Here is a 22,088-nt window from a genome sequence, read left to right on the forward strand (position 1 = left end):
CGGGCAATCATGTATAAACTGTCATTTTCTCTCGGGTTTGAGGCCTAGTAAATACTTTGAGCTTGTTGATGGCCTTACTAACCTCCACCACAATTCCCTATGTCTGTGAGCTTGTCTCCGCGCCCAAACGTGAATCCCACATTATTAACTAGCATGGTCTCCATGTTGTTCCTCTCTCTCTTGCCTGCCCCAGAGTTGCGTGTGTTTCCTGAACGCTATGTTGTGTGCGTAAGCTGTCCAGAGGATGCCTCAGCACACCATGGAAACCCGAGCCCGGCCGCGGTGAGTGCTGTTTATACTCCCCTATTTCCTCCTCCAGTCGCCTGGCAAAAAAAAAAAAACCCTGCACGGGTCTGTGTGTTATTATAGGGATGCGTTGCCAAAATTGTGCTCTCACTGTATATGGCCCTGTTTACACAAGGTGGCCCCTAGACCTGCCGGTGGGGCCCGGGCGGCTCCAGGTCTAGTGATGGGAAAGAGAGAGCGAGAGAGAGAGGGGCTAGCCTATAGCATTGTCCCAAAGCTGTGGGGTCACCCTCTCTTTAACACTGGGAGTCTTTCACTGCAGATCGAGCTACTGTAGCTGAAACAAAGCCCCCATGCACGGTAAAACAATTTAGCCACTTAAACCCCAGCATCGGTATTGCGGGGAAAGTTTTCGCTGAAAATAGCAGATCGACAAGCTCACAACGTGACGCATTGCGAGCTTGTCGATCGGCTATTTTCAGCGAAAGCTTTCCCCACAATAACAGACATTGGTTACATTTGTACACTCTCAGAGTTATATGAAAAGACATTGGTTACATTTGTACACTCTCAGAGTTATATGAAAACAGAGCATTTTACTGCATGGGATCTTTTATTTTTAACAACCTCTGCTCTGCATTGCAGATTTAGCATTTATGGCATTTTCTCCGCAATTTTTTTATTGTTTCCGAATGCCTTGATTTTTTTTTGTATTACATTCAAGGCCCAATCAGTACAAATGTAAACACATAGGAAAAATACCCCACCACCAAAAATAAATTTGAAATACTAAACGACCATATAGCCAACAGATAAAATCTTTTTAAACAGCTTTTGCTGTAATGGAGCTGTAATAGGTTTGTTGACACTGGTAATGTTTCTAAACATTGGAGTAAAACCCTTATATTATCATTTATGTGGTAAGAATGTTCCACATTGTATATAATCCATCCACAAATCAAACCTTAAGAATGTTTATTAATATAATCCTAAAAAAAAACAGAATGAGTGCAACTGCTAGTTGTAAAAAGGTATCATTGTTCATCATAAATAGCCTATATTTTATGAAGACAGAATGCACTTGCCTGTCGGGCAACCTGAAAGCAAACTCCACTTGCCCGAAAGTATTTATTTACTTGCCACGGGCAGTCGGGCAACCGTTAGTGTCAACCCCTGCTGTATAGCAGACATGAAGTCCACATAACCAGCCTCTGACAGTGTGATGAAACCAGTACCAGAAACGGTTCCAAAATGTGATTCTTCAATGTTCTTCAATGTTGGATCCGGTTCCTCCGGTTTCGGATGCCAACCCTAGCCCCCAGAGGCAAAAACAAAGTTTCCTTTTTTTCCCCCCCAGATTGTATTGTACAACATGGCACAACAAACCTGAGCCGCGCGGGCGAGGCCGCAGCCCCAGACCACTGACTTCTAGGCTGCCAGCCTCTCTCTTTTATAGCAGGGAAAGGGGTGGTCTCCCCTTCCCTTCACCCTATTACTGTCACCCGTCATTCTGGGCTCAGTGTGGCATGACCATAGAGTTATAATATATCTAGAGGGCCCCACCCCCCCCCAGCTATTCATTTCAATGTAAAAATTGCTCATTGCCATTTGAAGGTCCCTGGAAGTACGTCTACTGCTCGGTGCTCAAGACTTCTGCATTTGGGCACCGAATTTGGTGCCCAAATGCGGACGTCTGGAGCACCGAGCAGGCACACAAGCGTTTCAAACGGTAGAAGCATGCGCAGTGCCGTGGTAAATGGGGAAGTTTTGCATTCTCAGATTTGACCACCGGGCGACAGCCGCTTCACCGTTCTACCACGGCTCTGGGGGCTTAGGCATGACCCATTCTTAGGCTTAGCATGACTGTGTGTGTGTGTGTGTGTGTGTGTGTGTGTGTGTGTGTATGCGTGATGTCTTGTTCTACCCTCTCTTCAAGTGGAGTCGGCATGTTGGACACATCATCATTATCATCATACAAACCTCAGTTTGCCTGATCTGAGCCCTGTGCCCGCATTACCTCCCCTGCTCAGTAAGCAGGTGAAATACAGTTCAGTCAGTGGTTTATGTTTGAGGGGGCGCTCTTGTTTTTTCCTTTGTCTTGCACTATGCTAGCACTGCTGAGGGTGTATAGTATTGTATATTGTATGTCACATCTTATTTATATATTTTTTGCCAACATACTGATGGTGTTGCATTGACTGTGATGTCTATTCACCGTACTTATTTCTTGCCATGTAATCTGTATTTTTATCTGCTGCACTATCTTTGGCGACTATACAGTTCAATGATTGGTCAATAGATGACTCTACTTGCAGACTAATATGCTGCTGAAAGCCTAAGCTAAGATCCTTTATTTTCCTGCTAACATAGCTAACTCAAACTCTTACTAGAAACATCTTCAAGGTTATTATCACAACATTTTACACAACTGTCTATGCGTGAGTGCGTGAGTGTGTGAGTGCGTGCATGTGTGCGTGGTAGTAGGCAGACAAGTAACAGGCCTATAGTGTCAGTCGTTCATAACCTGATTGCCTGGGGGGATTCACTTTTCCACAGCTTACTGCTCTTGGTTTTGTTCAAAAGCCTGACTGCCTGGGGGAAGTAGACGCTGCATAGCATTTGTCTTGTGGATGCAGAACCACTCACTTGCCACGTGGTAGCATCTAAAACAGTCTGTGGTCAGGGTGGCTAGACTCTTTGATAATCCTACGGGCTTTGCAGACACAACGGCCATCGTGCATACCGTATCCCGAGTGGATATCCTCTAATGCTGTGGGCTGTCCGCTTGACCCTTCTGCAGTGCTTTTGCGGTTGAGGTCAGTCAGTGCATGTAGTCCCCATAACCAGGCTGTGATACAGCTGGTAAGGATGCTCTTTGTGGTGCCTCTGTAGAAGGCCCGTAGGACCATGGGCCCCATGCCAGACTTCTGAAGCTGTCTGAGGTGAAAGAGGTGTTGCTGTGCCTTCTTCACCGTGTGGCCACTGTGCTCATCCCAGGTTATAAAATGGTATATTGTCAGAGTAAGTATAGATTGTTAGTTATGTTCACATCCATTGCTAGGGTCTACACACTCATCTGCAGATATACTAAAACACAACAGAATGCAGGATTAGTCAATGTCTAGATTTGATTAGTTAAATGTGTTAAAGATATTCGCATGAAATTTGTCAATAGACTCAAATTGTGGCTGAAATATCAGCAATATTTTAAAGCCATTGTAAATGGCCTTCATTCAAGTATCAGCCCGATGTTCGGTATGTGTTCGTATCAGTCTGTATAAAACACATTAACACGATTGCCTATCTGCCACATTCTATGACCTTAAAATGGACATGTAGCTTTGCAGGCTTACAGGGAGAAGCTGACAGCTTTAACAGACGGTTGAATGATGTTAAATATCTAAAATTACAATAAATGTGCACAATTTTCTTTTGAGGAGGCCTTATACTCCCCACATTTGCTCCCCCCTAATGTGGGAGATACAGTTACATCCTCACCGAGCGACACATCCTGCCAAGCCCGCTCAGCTGCACATTTTTTGCTAGTCTGTCATATTTTCAAAATGCAAAGACAGGCTGGTTGTAAAAGCTTAAAGTTTAGCGAGCTTTTGGGAAGTCACAGCGTGATTATACCGAAATGAATGCTGCAAATTGCATGTCAGGGAAAACACCAGTATTGGCCTGTTGAAATGAAGAGACTGGAATTCTGACAGGCTCAACATCCGGTTTGGAAAGGCATGCCATCGCAGACATATAAACAGCGTGCAGTATGTTTTACTGCCTCAGTGCCGTGTCTTTATGTTCGACTGGCATACGGTCTGCAGTATAGATCATTCATACTACCCTGTCAAGATTTATGAAATGGTGAACAGCATTCATCTTTACTGTATGCTCATTCTTGCCCGGGTTCACTGGGGAGAGACTTCAGCTGTGTGCAATCAGAAATCATGTGCCATGATTGATTGGACTCAGTCTGGGTTTCGGAGCTGTGGGTATTTCCCTTTAAGAGCCCATGCTGTGCATATCATGTTGCACTTTTGCCCATGTCATAAGACCTAACACTGTGATTCTTGTCCTTTCGCGTTACAGGCGAACATCGTTCGTCCAGTGTTCGGTTGAACCTAATCAGTTCTCCCCAGAGCATGCTGGGAAATCGTGGCGGAGCCTCTCACCTTGGCACTGACATCAAGCACAGACATCTCTCCCATCACATCCCATGATCAGTGGCCCACTGTTTTTCTATGGGGGCTTTTTTGCTATTGTTTCCCTTTGAAATGTCTCTGTACTCCGCACACTTTGGCTCCCAATGAAAGCAGCGATTGTAATATTTTTAGTGGAGCTGCGCAGTCGTCAGTGAAAAGTTCAGATTGTGTAACCAATTTTCCAGTTCAAGGAGGCATTGCTGTCGATTGCGTTCCTCTCCTCAGGATGTGGTTCTCTGGGCTCATACAGTACAAGCAGAGGGAATTGGAGGGTGGGAGTCCTGCGGTAGCATTCTCGCCAGCCCAACCTTGAGAGTGGTTTTTAAGGGAAAGATACCAGACGGCAAGGCTGACGTTTTTTTCACATGACAAAAACAATTATTTGTTTACCTCTTCACTCACTTCGAATTTGTCAGGCAATGTTTTTTTGCCATACTGTAGCCAGGAAAGTTATAAATCAAAATGAGAAAAGTTTTTTTGCAGAATGAGTCACAACCTATGTAAAGGCGTAATGTTGCCCTCTAAACGATAATGGGGCCATTGCAGTGTTCGTAAGAAATAGTCATATGTTTACGAGGGGGTCTTTCAGACCACAGATTTTTTGACAGCATGAGCCCGCTGGGCCTGAAAAATGCCACATGTTTCCCAGTACTAGTAGGGAAGTTCTGAACTCTTTTGTTTAGATTCAAAGTGTGCGATTTTGTTGAACAAAGAGTCCTTGACCACAGTGGAAATATAGACTCACTAAATTAGCACTTCTCCTGAGGTCAGGGGGTTATGTTGTGAGGGAACTAAGGGTGACGTCATGGTTGGGGGTTTTATGTCCAGTGTAAGCCAGCATCACACTCCCACACTCTGGTGTGCTGTATGTCTCTCACAAAGCGTGCACGCTGATTAGTCATATCCTGAACCATGGGCTGAGGAAAAGAGCCTCAGTCATTTCCAACACTGTAGAAGCCAGCGACTGTTGCTCTGGTCGGGGTAAGGCTCTTAAAAAACCCAAGTCACAATGGCCGTGACGTTTGCACGAGACTGTGGGAATCGAGGAACAAGAGGCGAGTCCTCTCGTACCATGTGCCCTCATGTAGTCTTTATTTCCCCTGACATTTGAGGATTACAAGTCAATTTATAAAGGCATGCTCCCACCGTGAGTCAGCACCAGCAGCGAGAGGGGAGGACAGGGAGGAGGAGCCAGGGAGAGAGAGGCTCAGACCGTGGCTGTTTGTTTTCTAGTCGGGGAGAGAGAGTGGGCAGTTGAGGTGAGTGGCCTGCTGGGCTGCAGAAGGTTGGATCAAAGGCAGAGCAGATGTGTTTCCAGTCCCCCCCCCCAATCCCCCCCCCCCCCCCCCCCCCCTTTCTCCTGAGCTCTGGAAGGGCCCGTGTGTTTACTCATGACCTCAGCACGCCTCTGTTCTCCACAGCTCTCAACAAGCCAGCGGCAGCTCTCTATGAGAAAAAGCACTCTGTGTCTGCTTATCTGCTCTCCACCCAGGCTGACCACGTTAGCTTGTCTGTTATATGTAATATTGTCGCTGTCGGGCAGAAAGTTTGTAATCTCCATAATTTCATCTTTTTATGTTCTTTCATAAAGTGAATGTCCTATTTTGTACTTTGTCGTATGACAGTGCTCCTGCAAAAGTAGCAAATACGGCCTCATCTTACCAGCTCACAACGTGTCATAGTGCGATGCTTTTTGAGCTTGTAGATCTTGAACAATTTTGAAAATGTTGAATCATTTTAATTACATGCCCAATATAGGGACGTGTTTGTGGGTTTTATAAATATTTAACCAGTGAAAAGCATTAACAAGAACTTTGGAACACAGGTTCCTTTTTTCCATTTCCTGAAAAGAAAAGGTTTTGGATATATATATACATGGTTTCCGCCTGACAGCAACGATAATATCGCTGCCGTACATATTATGTATGACAAGTATGTGATTACGCCCCCCACCCCTCCTTCTAACCCTGTGTCAGAATGTGCTTGCGTTGATATGCAAGAAGTAGATCCTGTGCTATCGTGTACCCGGGCCTCCTGCTCGTACCAAGGCAGGAGTGAGGTCAACAGTCGGTGGCTTGTCTTGATCCATACAGATGCAATCAGGGCGGATCCCAAAAGACATTCTCATTGTAAGGGATAAAGCACTGTCCTTTTTATAGCTGTATATGCCCATGCTTGTTTGTTGACTTTGCTGCATTGAAGATGTGGTTAGCTTAGACAAACAGGGCATGTTTCCTCTGTGAGAGCGAGTGGAGATGATTGTGAATGTTTTGAGGGCAAGTGGAGACGGTGGAATTTGTATACTAGATTAGTTTCGAGATCATCTCCAGGGGAGGCAAAGCTACAATGACCCTGATGTTGATACTAGTGCTTGTTGCTCACCGTGCCAAATCCAGGATTTTGTGTACTCAGTCTTCGCATTAAAATGTCGTCCAAGGGTTATCCAGGGGAAAGAAAAAGTTCCTTTTATTCAGATTCTTAAACCGAGAGCCATAAATGCGTATAAAATATATAAGTCGTTATGGTGTGACAACAGTGTGATGGCTGTTCTCACCAGACAGCAACTCATCAATCTTGTACAGTACTGTATTCGTTGGGCAAGAAACCAGCACAGCAAGCAAATCCTAAATCAAACAAGATCGCTCCCAGTTTAGTCCTGTTAGATGACAAACTATAATTGATTGCAGCTTCGGCAGCTCTACAGACCTGTGTATAGTGTATACTGGCCTTCTCTATCATAGTCCTATGGCACATGCATGCATATGGTATGAGAATAACCTGCTTTATCACATACACAAACTTTTCTTTTTCCCTGTGTGAAGGGTAAAGAGGCACCCGGGTGGCGCAGTGGTAAAGTATCTGCCCACTGCCGCAGAGGTTGTGGGTTCGAATCCACAGCGGTGCATCCGACTTTGTCGCGCTTCTATACGAACACAATTGGCCCGTGTTTGGGGGAGTATTCTGCATGCATTCCTACGGGCTGGTGCAGCACCTGTCAGCTGGGAGTGCTGGGGGGGGGAGTAGAAAAAAGGCTCTACATCCTCCCGGTTGGGGCTCCTCACTGTCAGGTGAGTCAGTAGGATACAACAGCAGTGACATTACAGGAATGTGTGCGGGGAGGAATTCATTGGCATAACGATTACATTGGGGAGAAAGAAAGCTATAATTTAAAAAAAGAGAGCGCGATAACTGAAATCAGCCCTGGGGCTGATAACTGTTATCCTCCCCGGGGCTGAAACGACTAGCTGACCAAGCAAGCTAGAGTGCCACTGTGCACTAAACTGTCACTGTGAGCAACCTTGCTGCAGAAGGAACTTCTGGCAGCAAGGAACACATGGCTATCACGGTTGATCAAATACTATTTTCTCATTGTCTTTGTGAAATTGTGACTAAATAATACTATGAGATTAGTTAAGTGATAAACAAATAATCATCTGGGCATTTTACAGCTGCTGTATCAGTCCTAGGGCTGATATGACAGTTGACCAATCCGCTGTTTCTCAGGTGCCAACGCGAGCGACCTTGCCATGGCATCCATCCGGCTGCCAAACATGTTTGCTAGGGGCAAAGGAATCAAAACAGCGGAAAACGGCTATCTTCGACAGTTCACGGAACTGTTGTGCACTACCAACCAAAGGCGAGGCACGCCAGTAGCACCTTCCATGTTCTCTGCCAACTCCTTCCCCATGCTGTTGGAAAATCCCAGTGGGACTGCCCTTTCGTTGACTCTTGCTCTCCAGTGCAAAGCTTGCAACAAGCCAGTGGCAGCTCTCTCCCAAGGGCCTGAGAAAAAACACTCTGTCTGCTTATCTGCTCTCCACCCAGACTGACCACGTTCTTGTCTGTTATGACAAGTATACAAGTATATGATTATGATATGCAGGAAGTGATTGCATGCCATCTTGTACCCGGCCTCCTACAGTACTACAGTACTACCAAGCAGGAATGAGGTCAACAGTTGGTGGCTTGTCTTGATCCATACACATGTAATCAGGGTGGATCCAGAAACTTTCTCATTGTAAGGGATAAAGCATTGTCCTTTTTATAGCTGTATAAACCCATGCTTGTTTGTTGACTTTGCTGCACTGAAGATGTGGTTAGCCTAAATCTCCACACTGTTGGAAAATCCCAGTGGGACTACCATTTCCTCCGCTGGGGCTGTTTCTCGTTGACGGCAATGTATTAAAAGTGTCGATCAAGTGCTATTTTATCGCCTTCATGCATAAATAATGTGCATGTAATACCCATTATTAACGCATTTGTTCTTTTTGTGATTGATATACAACCTTGGGCACGGCTGCCTCTGATACAGTACATAGGCCATTGGTTAGATAACCTCATGCAACGATGAATGCCCAGGTGATAATCTGTCTCACTAGTTACTCTGTGCTACCTCATACCATCAAATAATGTCTTTACATATTGAAAGGAAAACAGTCACCAGATAAAGTGAAATATGAATCGTATGTATATTGCGTTGCCTCATGTCTTCGCTAATGGTTGCGCTGGATACACTGCAAGGACTACAGCTGACAGTCTGTTGATTGTGGACTTGCATGTTCTATTTTGTGTCTGCATTAAAGGAAATAACTCCATGCAGGAGGTGGCAGTAAGCTGTATATAATCCTTATAGAAAACCGTAATTAAGCATCATGGGAAGACGAAAACAAACTGAGCATTTTCACGGCCCTCTGAATCCTGTTTATTACAGTCTCGTTTTAAGCTTGGAATATGAATTGAGACTAAATGATGTGAATTTGTAACTGGCACTGGCGTTTTGTTGATGTCAATATTGTGTCTGTGAGCCCTCTTTTTAGCTCAGGCTGCAGGCTTTCTCCCCAACGACTACCTCTACTACCAATTCAGCATGCTTAGTCAGGTGAACGGTGACCGCTAATGGCCGACTACTGCCAGCGGCTCGGGACATCCAGTACTGCTAAAACTCCTGGCAATTGCGCTCAAGCTTTTCAGCTGATGTCAGCTTGGTGTGTAACACGTGTAGGCAGCGTGTGTCTTGTTTATGGGACAGGTTGTGCAAAAGACTAAAGGTATTTAGTATAAGGTACTGACTGTGTTACTTCCCCAAAACCTGGTTTGGTTAAGGAGTGACTCAAGGACAAAGGCATTAAACAAATAGATTTTGTTTTTGTTTTTTGTTTACTTGATATACATTAGCGTTCATGGTTATACTTTTGGAAGTTATATGCAAGTGTGCAACAAATGATCCTTTATGGCCTAGAGCAGTGGTTCTCAACCTGTGGGTCGGGACCCCCAGGGGGGTCCCCACATGATTTTGGGGGTCCCCAGATAATTTGCTTAATGTGCAACATTGTTTTCTCACTCAACAGTGAACACACCAACATTATAAGTATATAAGTGTATTACAGGGTATCTGTAAAAAAAAAAAGAAAAGACGACAATTACTGTGTCAAAAGTAATCAACAAACTATACTATAAAACTGGTCAAATGATGAGGCAAAAAAAAATCAAAGTGCTTGTCTGGGTCGGGGGTCCCCAGTGATTATTTTGGGGGGTTGCGGCCTGAAAGGTTGAGAACCACTGGCCTAGAGGGTGCTCAATATGGCCACTACTGGTACAGGTCATCGCCTGTGATGACGGAATGTCACCAATATCCAAATGTTCACCATACAGATGTGGAAGTGGTGATACACCTTTCACCCCAACACCCCCTCCCTCTCCCCTGCTGCTGCTCTCTCGACTTGAATGACACTGCATTTTTAAAAGTGGAAACAAAGCTGGGGGTTTCATCGCACCTTAAACAGGGCTTCACAACATCGGCTCTGTCTTTTTTGAAAGGATACATCACATCACCTTGGTATCTAGTTAACGTCCCCGTTTTGTCCAAAAGGTTACATGAATTTATACAACCTAGATAGATAGCTTCATGGCATGTGTCTTAAATATCAAACCTTTCACGCAAAACGATGAACTGACTGACACAACAAACAACGTTGACAAACCTACTGAAACGTACTTTGAAGAAGAAGCTGAGAAAAGTAACTCAGGAAGTTAAAATTGAATAAACGATTCACATAACCAGATGTAAGAGACAAGAGTCGCCGGATTTGCTGCACGTACTTGCCAGGATATCAAGCCGAGGCACCATCTGATGTCTCTCTGAAATATCGCTGAATCAAGGAACCTAATTAGGATGTATCCTTTGCTTTCTCTACTGTATTAAGACAGTCCTAAAAATACTACCCCCCTACTTAGCTTCCTTGTAAATAAGACAGAGCCAAACTCTTGCTATCTCTGATCCTATCTTATCATGCCCTTGCAGACGAAGCACTCTCTGCCTGTGCTTTATACAATCTCAGCTAACTATCTTTTTGAAGTTGTGTCCAGCCTCAGATAGGGTAATCGGGGCAAGCTATAGGAATAGGTCATTGTATCCTTTAAAACCATTAGATTTATTGCCCCTCCTCTCTCTTTTACCCGCTTATCTTTATAATCTGACTTCCAGATGTGCAGTCTGTTGCAGCTCCTGTAGCGGACGAGTGTTGTTTGGAGGCAGTAGTGGAAAGTAACCACGTATTTACTCAAGTACTGTACTTAGGTACAGATTTGAGGTACATTTATTTTTATTTGAGCATTTCACATTTTATTTTTTATTACTTTGCAGCTTTAGATTATCATTACAAAATATATATGCTAACCATTTACGGGATATTTTCTGACACTTCAGCGATTTTGAAAATAGCCAATCTACAAGCTCACAACGTGTTGTGATGCAACATGTTATTTTTGAAAGAATGTCCATAATGAGTACTTTTACTTTTTCTTTTTCACTGTAAGTACGTATATTTTGATGCCAATACTTTTGCACTAACTCAAGTAACATTTTGAATACAGGACTTTTACTCGTAGCAGAGTATTTTTCTACATTGTGATATTGCAACTTTTACTACAAAAAACAAAAAAACACCGCTGTTTGGAGGCCGGGCTCCGGAGCCGGGGAGGCTAATGTTAGTCTACTCTACATGTTGCATCACGAGAGCTGTTTTGCAGCTCTCTGTGTGGGGGCGAGCAGACTGGCTGGCGTTGGGGGGGTTTAAATCCCTGTTGCTGAGGGAGAGGTGGTGGGGGCGGCTGGAGGTTTTTATTTACCACCATCGCCCCCAGCCCCCCCCCCACTCCCCCACCCGTCATGGACACTCTCCAGCCATTGGCGGTTTCATCATTGCGTACAAGATTAGCCCACCCCAGTTCCCACACACTACTTACCGTGTAATCCACATAACTTGTTATAATTACTTGTAAACCATGTCGCCCTCTCTCTCCTTCTCTATCTCTCCCTGACATCTTTTTGCATTCCCCTATCCAGTTGCTCTCTCTTTATCCCCCCCCCCCCCTCCGCCTCCTCCCCATCTTTTTCCTCTTTCCTCTGTATCTCTCCATTCATTTTTCTGCTTTGGTCCCCTCCGCGTCTTTGGCTCTGATGTTGTGCCGACAGGAACAGAAAAGGACATCACATCGCCACAACCAAACTTTCCCAGAGGAAACCTCCCCATTAGCTGCTTGTTGGCTTTTCTTTCAAGTTCATGTTCAAACAGTTCCTCTTTTTATTCATATTAAACAGTCGAGAATACATATCAAGGCATTACAATGCAAATGAACGATCACACCCACATCTTTCTCAGAATTGTTGTTTGTGTGTGCACTCGTAGGCGCGGGCGCGCGCGCGTGCGCACGCATGTGTGTGGCTGTCGCAATTTGCTCGTGTGTGTGAATGTGTTTGTGTGTGTGAAACCCCAGCAACCCCATGGTTATGGGTACGAAGGAGCACAGAGACAGATCCTCCAGCCCACACTCTGACATGACTCCATCTCCGACACAAAGGGCAGCTTGTGGAGAACTTCCTGTGTGAGGATTCTTGTGTTTGTGGGCATGTTGAAGAGACTTGCTGAGGTCAGGGGATGTGACTTGCAGAGGGGGAACCTCCTCTTTTGTCTGTCTGTCTCACTCTCTTTCTTTCCTGAATATCTTCTCCCATGTGTGTGTTTTTTCTTTTTTCTCTCTCTCATTCTTTAGTGTCTTGTCCCCGTTGCTTGTCTTCTCTTAAGCTTAATTTATGCTCCATCGGACTTTCTTTTACGGCAAGCGATACCGTTGTACTACGGAGTATATAAATTAGGCTTTAGTGCAGAGTTTGGGCCTCTGGCTGCCCCCCCCCCCCCATTGTGAAATGGCTTTAAAAAAAAGTGATTTATTTTTGTATTGAAATGGTTAAACTGGCTCAATAATCGTATGAATTGAATTTGAATATACATTTTAAACAATTATATACACATTTCCCCCAGGTGGCCCCAACTTTCAAAACCACTGCTTTAGCGTCTTCCTTCTCTGTCTTTCTGAAGCCATCATCCTGTTTACTATGCATAGACAATGAATGGTACAGAGGCTACATCTCAAGCCACTGTGCAACACTGTGGTCTTTACACTTAATCAATGTACTCCTTTTTCCTTGTTTAAAGATACCTTTAAGATGTTAGCAGGAAAGGAAACTATCATTTGTGCCTGCTGCTCAGAGTGGCAGATGGATTCGAATCGTTTTTTTTTTTTTTTCAATACCAACGAATCAGACTTCAGATTTATTATCCCACACGGGGAAATGAATTTGGTCCAGTGCTCCAGATGTAAAAACACCATAAAATCCCCATAAGACAATACACAAAGTAAGTTTACAGCATAGACACGTTAAATCACATTGAGACGGTGTGAAACAATCAAATATAAACGGTTAATCAGTTAATGATAACATTTAATATAAAGTGGAAATGTGCAAGTGGACCAGTTAAAAAGCATAATTGATTGGATTTTGAACTTTTGTTCGTGGAATAATAGGCTTATAAATGAAGACCGGTTGTCTGCCAACCAGTCTCTACCTGACAGAGTAAACAGTCTTTCCAGCCAGAACCAAAGATTTACCAGCATTTAGCTGTTGGCTGGTATACATTTCCCACCCTGGTAGAGAGCTTAAGTAGCAGCTGTCTTTGTAAACTGTTGGTTTTGGCTCATTTTATTAGCATGTTGTTACGCTTAAAGGACCATACCGGCATCAATACTGTCATCGCCTTCTGACTGTGGTCGACTGTGTCTGCCATTGTCTATTCACGGTTTCGTCCATATATCTTACATAAACATAGATGCCAAAGGCCCCCCCCCCCACATTTGGTTAAAATGATAATGAACGTACCTGAATAATTGGTTCAATGTTGTCTAAACATCGCGGTGCATTTAAGAAGTTGTGGATGTTTGAATTTTGTTCGTAAATATATCTCTTCTGCAGGGACTATTTTCAGCTGGCCATGCCCTTGAAAATTCCTTCAAATGTAATGATAATGTAACTCTGACCAAAAAATAAAAGTGCCACAGAGTTCACTTTGTTGGATTTTATGCTAGTTTCAAGTCTGCAAGTTGATTTTTCATACTGTACTGAAATGAACGGAATCCAACGGCTTCTTCAAAAATCAAACAAACTATACGCTTTGGAAAATGGTCGTCAGTAATGATAGTATACCATGAGTTGTTGTAGTCAATAGACTAAACATGAAAGACCACCGGTAGTGGTCCTTCAAATACACCAGCGAGAAATGAAATAGCCTTTTGTATGCCACAATCCTCTCAGTGTATTGGATGGTCTTCATTTATACACTGCCCCATTCTTGTGAAACGAGTCTGCGCCATCCCTAAACCAAAGCCACTTTCTTGATGCAATTAGTTTTGTTTAGATTGACAGGCTCTCAACCTTTTAAGTTCTGCTCAATTTCCCCCAGCCCCGCTTGTCCTCTCATAAGTCCATGGTCTGTTCTGGTGCAGCCAAGGAAGGGACCCACAATTAACCTTCATTAGTGGCCCGTTGAAGGCACACGTTGGTGAGATTCAATCTCTTTTCTCTGCCCCCCGTTCTGCCTCAGAGAGCTCCTCGCCCATCACTGATATTGAAAAGGGAGGACTTTCAAAGTATGTGTGTGTATATTGAACTTTTAACCCTTATTTAAACCAAGCAAGTTGACTAATAACACTGTTATTTACAATGGCTGAGGTGAATAGACACATCCTTAAAGTAGTAGCTCAACAATTAATGAAACAAGTTCCGAACGCTAAGCCGACAGTTGCCTGACAGGCAGCAAATAATGTGGATGTGGAAGGGCGATTCCTTCTACTCTGCCTCAACAACTATAATGAAGGTGCTCTTGAGCAAAGCACTAAATCCCAGACTATTTATATTTAATTATATCTCATTTCTAATCTATATCTATAATTTATATCTAAGTAATATTTCATATTTCATATTTAAAAAATAGACAAAACTCTTAGACTGTGGCTGTAATAAGGGTCCCCAGGCAAGGGTGTGTCTATTCCACTCAGCCATTGTAAATAACAGTGTTTTTATGTCCTGGTAAAATATGGGTTAAAAGTTAAACACCAGTAAACACTGTTAAAGGTAGGATAAGTGATTGTTTCTTTCCTTTTTGTTAAAATAAGCTGTTATATATGCTCTATGTTCTGATAGTGCTCATTGACATACAGCGTTTGTTCAATAACAGGAGTCTCCCTTTCTCTCCAGCTCTTCAGTAAACAGAAAAATGCATTTTCAGGTCGGGGACACCAATTTTATCCAATCAGGAGAGAGAACTCGCACAGGATACAGATTAAACAAAGTGAAATTGGAAGTGACACAAAGAAATGAGCAGACAAATTCCTGATTGGCTGAAATTGGCAACCCTCCGGAAAATGTATATTCTGTTTATTAAAGAGCTGGAGAGACAGGGAGACCCCTGTTACTGAACAAACTTTGATTCCTATCAAAATATAGAGCTTTAACCTTTTAACATAAAACATTTTGTTTTTAACAACAAATATCACTTACTCTATACCTTTAACCACTTAAGCCCTATTTTGTCATACAACAAATAGTGAAAATACCATATCTACAAGCTCACAACACATCACAATTGTGAGCTAAATAAGCCTGGAAAATGTTGATACCCCAACCCCCCTGCTCCCAGACAGTGTTGCCAAGTCCGCTTATTTGCAACTTCGGGCTTGTTTTTCTACAAAGTTGCTTGTAAATATTGGTAGTTGCGGGTTGAGGTTTTTTGGGCTTGTTTCTAAAGAGTAATTGCTTATTTGGGCTTGCTTCCTAATGTTGTTTATGTTGTTGGTTCTCAGACTTTTTCATGTCAAGGACCCCCAAATTCATGTGTATTTGTCCACGGACCCCCATATGAAAAGAATTAGTTCCAGGGATTCCCTTAAAAGATTTGTGTAGTTTAAATGATTCAACAATATTCTAAATATTGCACATTCTTTCAAGATGTATTTTCAAATAGCAGTTGTGAGCTTGTATATCGCCTATTTTCAAATAGTTGATATTTATATTTAGATTGTTTATTTTGATCCTCATCCATCATAAAACATTACATACTGTAATCTAAATTGATTGATCGAAAAGGTATAGGCTGAAGCTCAAACCTTATTTATGCCTATCCTTTATACATGTCATTCTGTTTGACATATAGCAGTTACAATGTTCGTAATGAACGAACACTCATATTCCGGATTTACATCCTAGACTTGCATACATATATACATAAGTACACATAAACCTAGATTACATATGTGATATATACTGTAGATTTAAAGTGGTTACATTTATTTTGATGCTATATTAACTCATTTAGCTGGGGACCCACTGTGTGTGATCATGTGGCCTAGTCGCTTCTTTTTGGCTCGTTTTCGTAGACCTGTCCTTGCATTCAATAGTTGTCTTTATAGTGCCACCATCTCAGTAATATGCCATCACACTGGAAACTAAGCCACACATGTATTTTAACAGAGGTTTCAGTTCCCACTAACTTTCTCTAGTCTGTGTTGTTCTAGTCTGTGAGTCCAACCCATACGACAACGTCACTGTGACATCACTGATGCAGCCTTGGTATCTTATAAGCAGCTTCGAGCGTATGCCGTCATGTGTATGGTGTCGCATATACAGTGACGTCACTCACTAATCCTTGGTATCTTTATCTGTGGTCAACTAGCGACGTAGCCATGTAAATGTGGTGACGCGTCCAATTGCAATCGCCATGGGTGGAGCGCAACATCGCATGTTTCAGAGCTAAGGCCAACCCCCCTCACGTGAACTAATATGAGCGACGTGATTGGTTAAAAACCGAATGGAGGACCAATTAGTCTCGCACGTTTTTGATATAATGTTTCACTGGTGGTATACTGTCTTTCACAATAACCATTCTACATAAATGTGTTTTTTGATAACTTCCGACACTGGCACCAAAGTGACACGGAAATGTATTTATTTATGTATTTTAAAATGAATACATGTTTCTGGACAATGTTGCAATGTTCCAAAGTATCCTTGTCTCTAGGACCCTGCAGCATTCATTTCGGAGCGGTACTGCCATGGTTTTGTTATGAACGGAATTCTGGGAATAGTAGGATGTACCAGAAGTGTCCTGAAAAAGACTACTAAAATGAATGTTACATAGTATGACTTTAAGTGCTATTCTTTGATGACTCATTCTTATAGAATATACTGTGTTTTATATTATTATTATTATTATTATTATTATTATTGCTTCTACAATGTTTTGAGTAACCAGAACAAAATACTTTTACTCTTATGTCCCCATACACACGATGTGTGACCTCGAACCTTGAAACCTTAATTGAACCTTGTAGATCTGTTATTTTTTCTATTGTTTTTTTTTGTTGTTGTGTGTGAATGTTTTCATAATGCCATGCCTACTGTAAAATAGGGACACTAGGGTGAAAGTTAAATTCCAACATGGCCTGTCATGAATTATTGCTTAGATTTATGACCCCCTGTCTCTTTAAGTCATCTATTCTCTAAACGATGTGTTATGTTTTCCCTTGCCTTGTTTTAGCGCAGCACTCCTGCAGTGAAGGTTCCATACATCTTCCTATTAATTAACCTTCATAAATCGCTGTTTTAACTTGTCAACATGGTTTCACAGCTTAGCAATTCTGCCTTGGGCTGCAAGTATCAGTCCACGCCTCAGAGTGGAGACTATGAAATGCACATCATAGTGTAACGGTCTGGTGATTATTTTCACAGCAGCTTTGAAGCGTTTTTCTCTCCCCCCCCCCCAACACAGTATTAGTCATGTGAAGGTTTAATGCTTTGTGCCAGCTGGGGTGTTACTAAGCGTCTCTTTAGCCATGATAGCAAACATATAATGTGCTAGTGTGCTAGTCATAGTTCAATAGCTGTAAATACTCAGACAGGACTGAGACAGACTCAATCAGTAAGTTTACGATCGAAGCCAGCTCTGTATGAAATGCAGCAGAATGAAAAGAGGACGCATTTATTTAAAATCAACTGCATACCGAACTTTTTTTTTATCTGATTGTGTTAATTTATGTGTCGGTGTCTTCCAGCATTTGTAGTCCAGCAGGTTATTAAATTTTAGTGGATATAATCTGCCTCTCTGTTGTGTGTGATGATGACAACTGTCGTCTGTTGGTGAGCCAAACCTTTCCAGGGGAAGCCAGGGATAATATTTTTTGTTTACACTGATTCTGTGTTTATCCTCTCTAGACCGAGTTGAATGAACAAAGCAGATCGGAATATTTTTCCAGAACGAGAGAAACCCAAGAGCTGTTGAACAGCACCACAAAAACAAAGAGAAGTGCGCTTCAAAAGATGTACGTATGATCTAATGCAGAACTTTCCAACCCCCACCAGTCAGAGAGGATGCTCATGTATTTGTTCATGCCCTTTACTATCCTGTCAACTTTTTTTTAGAGCCAAAAAAGCCAGTGGCCAGCAAGAGCTCACTGATTCCAGTCTAAGACAGCAAGACTTGAACCAAAGAGACCAGAGACAGAAGCTCAGCTCTGGAAAGGAATTCACATGCCCTGACGAGATTATCTCCAGCCCCAGAAACCCAGATCACGATCCTGGAGAGTTGGTGCCCCTCCCAGAGCTAGAGCGTCAGGCAAACGTGCCATGTTGCCCTCGGTCCACAGCCCAGGTTGATTGTACAGGAGATCCAGGCCTGACCCCCGACCAGCAGGCTGAGAACGGGCCTCCGGGCTCCATCAACCCCAGTCAGGCCTCAGCGGTTTCCTCTCGGCGCAAACTCAGTCAGGGAACCAGCGAGAGTAAGAGGTGCAAGCCCAGTATTGCCGGGGAAGACCCTCATCTTCGGAGGGCCAAGAGGGCGTGTCTTGGACTACTTCCGATCTCCACAGCCAGTGAGCTCACGGTGCAAGCGCACGCTCTCGAATCCTCCGCGCAAACATCCAAGCATGACCCTCTTCCTTCGCCACCTCTTCCTCTGGTCAAAGCTGAAGCCAAGGCACAGTCCAAGGCTTTCCCAGTCTCAGAGTGCAACGAAACCACACTGGAAGTGGAGCTGCTTACTCCAGGGAAACGGGCCCAGAGGCTCCCCCTCACAAGCAATAACACGGAGCAGACAAACCAAAACAGGCTGGCCGCAAGTCTGAGGGGCCTATCTGTCAAGCCTGCATCCTCAGCCTCTATTAGTTCCAGATCCACAGGCAGAGAGGAGGGGAGTGAAAATGTGCCCAGAACCTCTAGATTACGACGGCTGAAGAGGTCCTGAGGGGGAGAGACGAGCTACAGTAAAGATGCCTGACGCCATGGAGATAGAGATGATATTGTGTCAGGCTAGATGTTTACCCGGTGCAGTCTCCTCCACAGAATTGCATTTCCAGCTAAGCGTACACTGGTACACACTTATCCACACTTCACTGCAATCTCTCTTCCTCCGACACACTGTATAATACAATAAGCACAGACAGACACACACACACACACACACACACACACACACACACACACAGACACACACACACACACACACACACACACACACACACACACACACACACACACACACGCACACGCACACGCACACAGACAGACAGATCAAATGCTTAACATATTGTGTCAATTGATACATGAGTGCTTCAGTTATGCTTTGTCAAATAGTTGAAACAGATTTTGCCTCCACCCATAAGTAGTGGTGGTCAAGAGAGGCTCGCAAATGAAAGTCAAAAACCTTTAATTGGAGTTTAGATTTGGTTTTGTGTTAAAGATTGGGGATTTCAGACAGGCAGGAGCCATGCAGTACGTCATGGCTTTTAGCCTGAAACACTGGCTCCTACGGGTCTGAAAACGGTCCAGTTTCCCTGCTGAAGCTCTAGCGTGTGATTGATTCCCGTTTCCAGATTTACTTCATCACCCGGCTTTGTTTTTTCAAGTCACGTCGAAGCCTTTTTTTCCCCAAATATATTTTGTGGTCAACATGCATTCATGCAGTATGTACTGTAATATGCTCGACGCTTTTTGTCAAGCACAGCTTATTGAGAAACCAGAGCTTATCTCTAAAAAGGGAGTGTGTTATACAACTCCTTCATAGCATTAAACTGACAGAATCTGTGTAGGTACTCTGTAACTGTGTTGAAATACTCATGGTTCTGTCTGTGTGGTCGCTGTTGGGCTTTCTCTAGTGAGTGTCAGAGGAGGCTGAGGTGAAACTGCTATTATAGACCCCCACACACATACACCATAGATACATAGAGGGAGGCCAGGGGGGGGGCATGTATTTACTGAGTAGATTTGGTGCCCCTATTTTTCCACTGACCCCAAGGCCAGAAAGACCATATGGTCCCATAGGGGCCAACAGACTATACGTTAGCCAGCAGTGGCTTTGTGCCCCTATTTAAGACCCATGATGTCCCATTTAGATGTCTCATAAAGACGCCTGTACATGTTTCTTTTAATCTATCATTTTTTTTATTTTTATGGAAAGACTTTTTATGGTTTTAATAAAGCAGTTTTTTTCCCCTGTGAATGGAGTCCCTGTGTCTTTACGTGAACGGCTGAGGATTTTCAAGGGGAGCAACCAGCGTACAAATGCCACGAAGGCCAATGTGCATTTCCCTTCAAAGACGAAAGACAGAGACTGATGTTGTAGTTAACCAATGTGGCCACGGTCATTTGACAGCACAGTATGTACGGTACGGAACCTGACCAACATGGTCAATGGCGTTGGTACAAGCTGCTGCTTTTTCTGTTCCTCTGCCGTACAATAGCTCAGTGCCCAGTGCAACCTGGGGCCTATTACACGAAAGGAGAATTAAATAAGCCTGGATTTAACTCAAATCCAGGTTTGACAAAGTTTGGTCCGTACAGCCTGGTTTATTCCGTTCCATGAACGCCAAGCCAGGTTGAAAAGGAGCGACTTTGTTCGAGCTACAGTAGACCTTGTCAAGCCAGGCTGTGTCGAGTCAGGATGGTAAAGCCAGGCTTCACGTATTCCTATAAAAGACCATGACAGTCGATAGCAGAATCCTTGAACTTTACCAATCATGGAGCCCAAAACCAGAGCAGCGTTCTTCTCTGTGGCTGAACAGCAGCACTGCAGCAGCTCATGGAACAGTGGCGTTCCCAGGAATTACATTTAGGCCAGGCGAGATTTGGGGGAATCTCGGGGGGGGGGGGGGAAACTCGGGGGGAAAAATCTCGCCGGAAACAAGTTAACAACACTACACACACTGACTACCAAACTGAAAAACGTTAATAAAAACAATATGCAAGTATAATCAATCAATCAATTCTTCAGCGTGGTCTCTTCATGTTGTAGTTTAGTAATGAATGGCTCAAGCTGCTCTCAGAGCCCCATTTATGCCAGGTGAGTACAGGTGATGGCCCAGACCCCCACCCCTGGCACTCCTGGTACCCCATGAAGACAAAGGCATTTGCATCACTATATAGGCGAGGGTCTACAAGGTCTACAAGCTCATAGCGCGGCACCGAGTGCCGTGCTATGAGCTTGTAGATCTGCTATTTCTGAAAAATCTTGAAAATGTGTGCATATCTTTGAAATACAGTATATATACATTTTTAAAGCAAACATTTTTAACTAAAATCTTTGCTTCTGGGGGTCCCTGGAACAAAACATTTTCAGATGGGGGTCCGTGGCCAAATGTATATCAATTTAGGGGTCCTTGGCATTAAAAAGGTTGAAAACCACTGTTCTAAATGGCAGTGGTTCACAAACTTTTTAGCTCAAGAGTCTTGAGGCTTGTGTCTCGGCTCCCGGGGAGACATCAAACTTCTCTTTTGGGTCTCGAGTCCCAAGACTCAAGAGTCAAGATCCAAATGAGCTTGAGTCAAGACCCAGGCTCCCAGGGAGACATCAAATTTCTCTTTTGGGTCTTGAGTCCCAAGACTGGGTCTTGACTCAAGACCCAAAAGAGAAATTTGATGTCTCCCCGGAATCATACGAGGAAGTAAAATGTATAATAAGCAAGAAAGGAAACACGACCGCAATAAATGGATCCAGGGAGAAAGCGTGGCAAAGTATTGCCGACAAATTAAATGTACAAGTCGTCCAAAACTATATACAATTTATATACAAGTCCATAAATATATAATTCAGTTAGGCTTAAACATGAGGAGTGTATAGTCAATATTGGAATTATCGCCTACTAATATACAATGCGATAGCCTATTATATGCGCCATGCATCCAACAAATATGTCTGAGTCTGTGCTCAGGAATGTGTCAAAAACTAAAAAAATCTCTATGAATTCAAGGCTTCA

General features: G+C 43.4%; 1 protein-coding gene across 1 annotated transcript in view; it reads left to right on the top strand.

The window, feature by feature from the left end:
- Positions 1–20,335, top strand: part of slx4ip (SLX4 interacting protein) — a 55,264-nt gene extending 34,929 nt beyond the window's left edge. The window contains exons 5-7 of the mRNA XM_084075560.1: positions 194–282; positions 18,052–18,158; positions 18,259–20,335. Of these exons, the coding sequence (XP_083931686.1) occupies positions 194–282; positions 18,052–18,158; positions 18,259–19,081 (1,019 nt within the window). The 3' untranslated portion in view covers positions 19,082–20,335. The remainder of the gene's footprint in view (positions 1–193; positions 283–18,051; positions 18,159–18,258) is intronic.
- Positions 20,336–22,088: the final 1,753 nt, after the last annotated feature.

This window comes from Gymnoscopelus microlampas, assembly GCF_963454915.1.
Source record: "Gymnoscopelus microlampas genome assembly, chromosome: 13".
Classification (NCBI taxonomy): domain Eukaryota; kingdom Metazoa; phylum Chordata; class Actinopteri; order Myctophiformes; family Myctophidae; genus Gymnoscopelus; species Gymnoscopelus microlampas.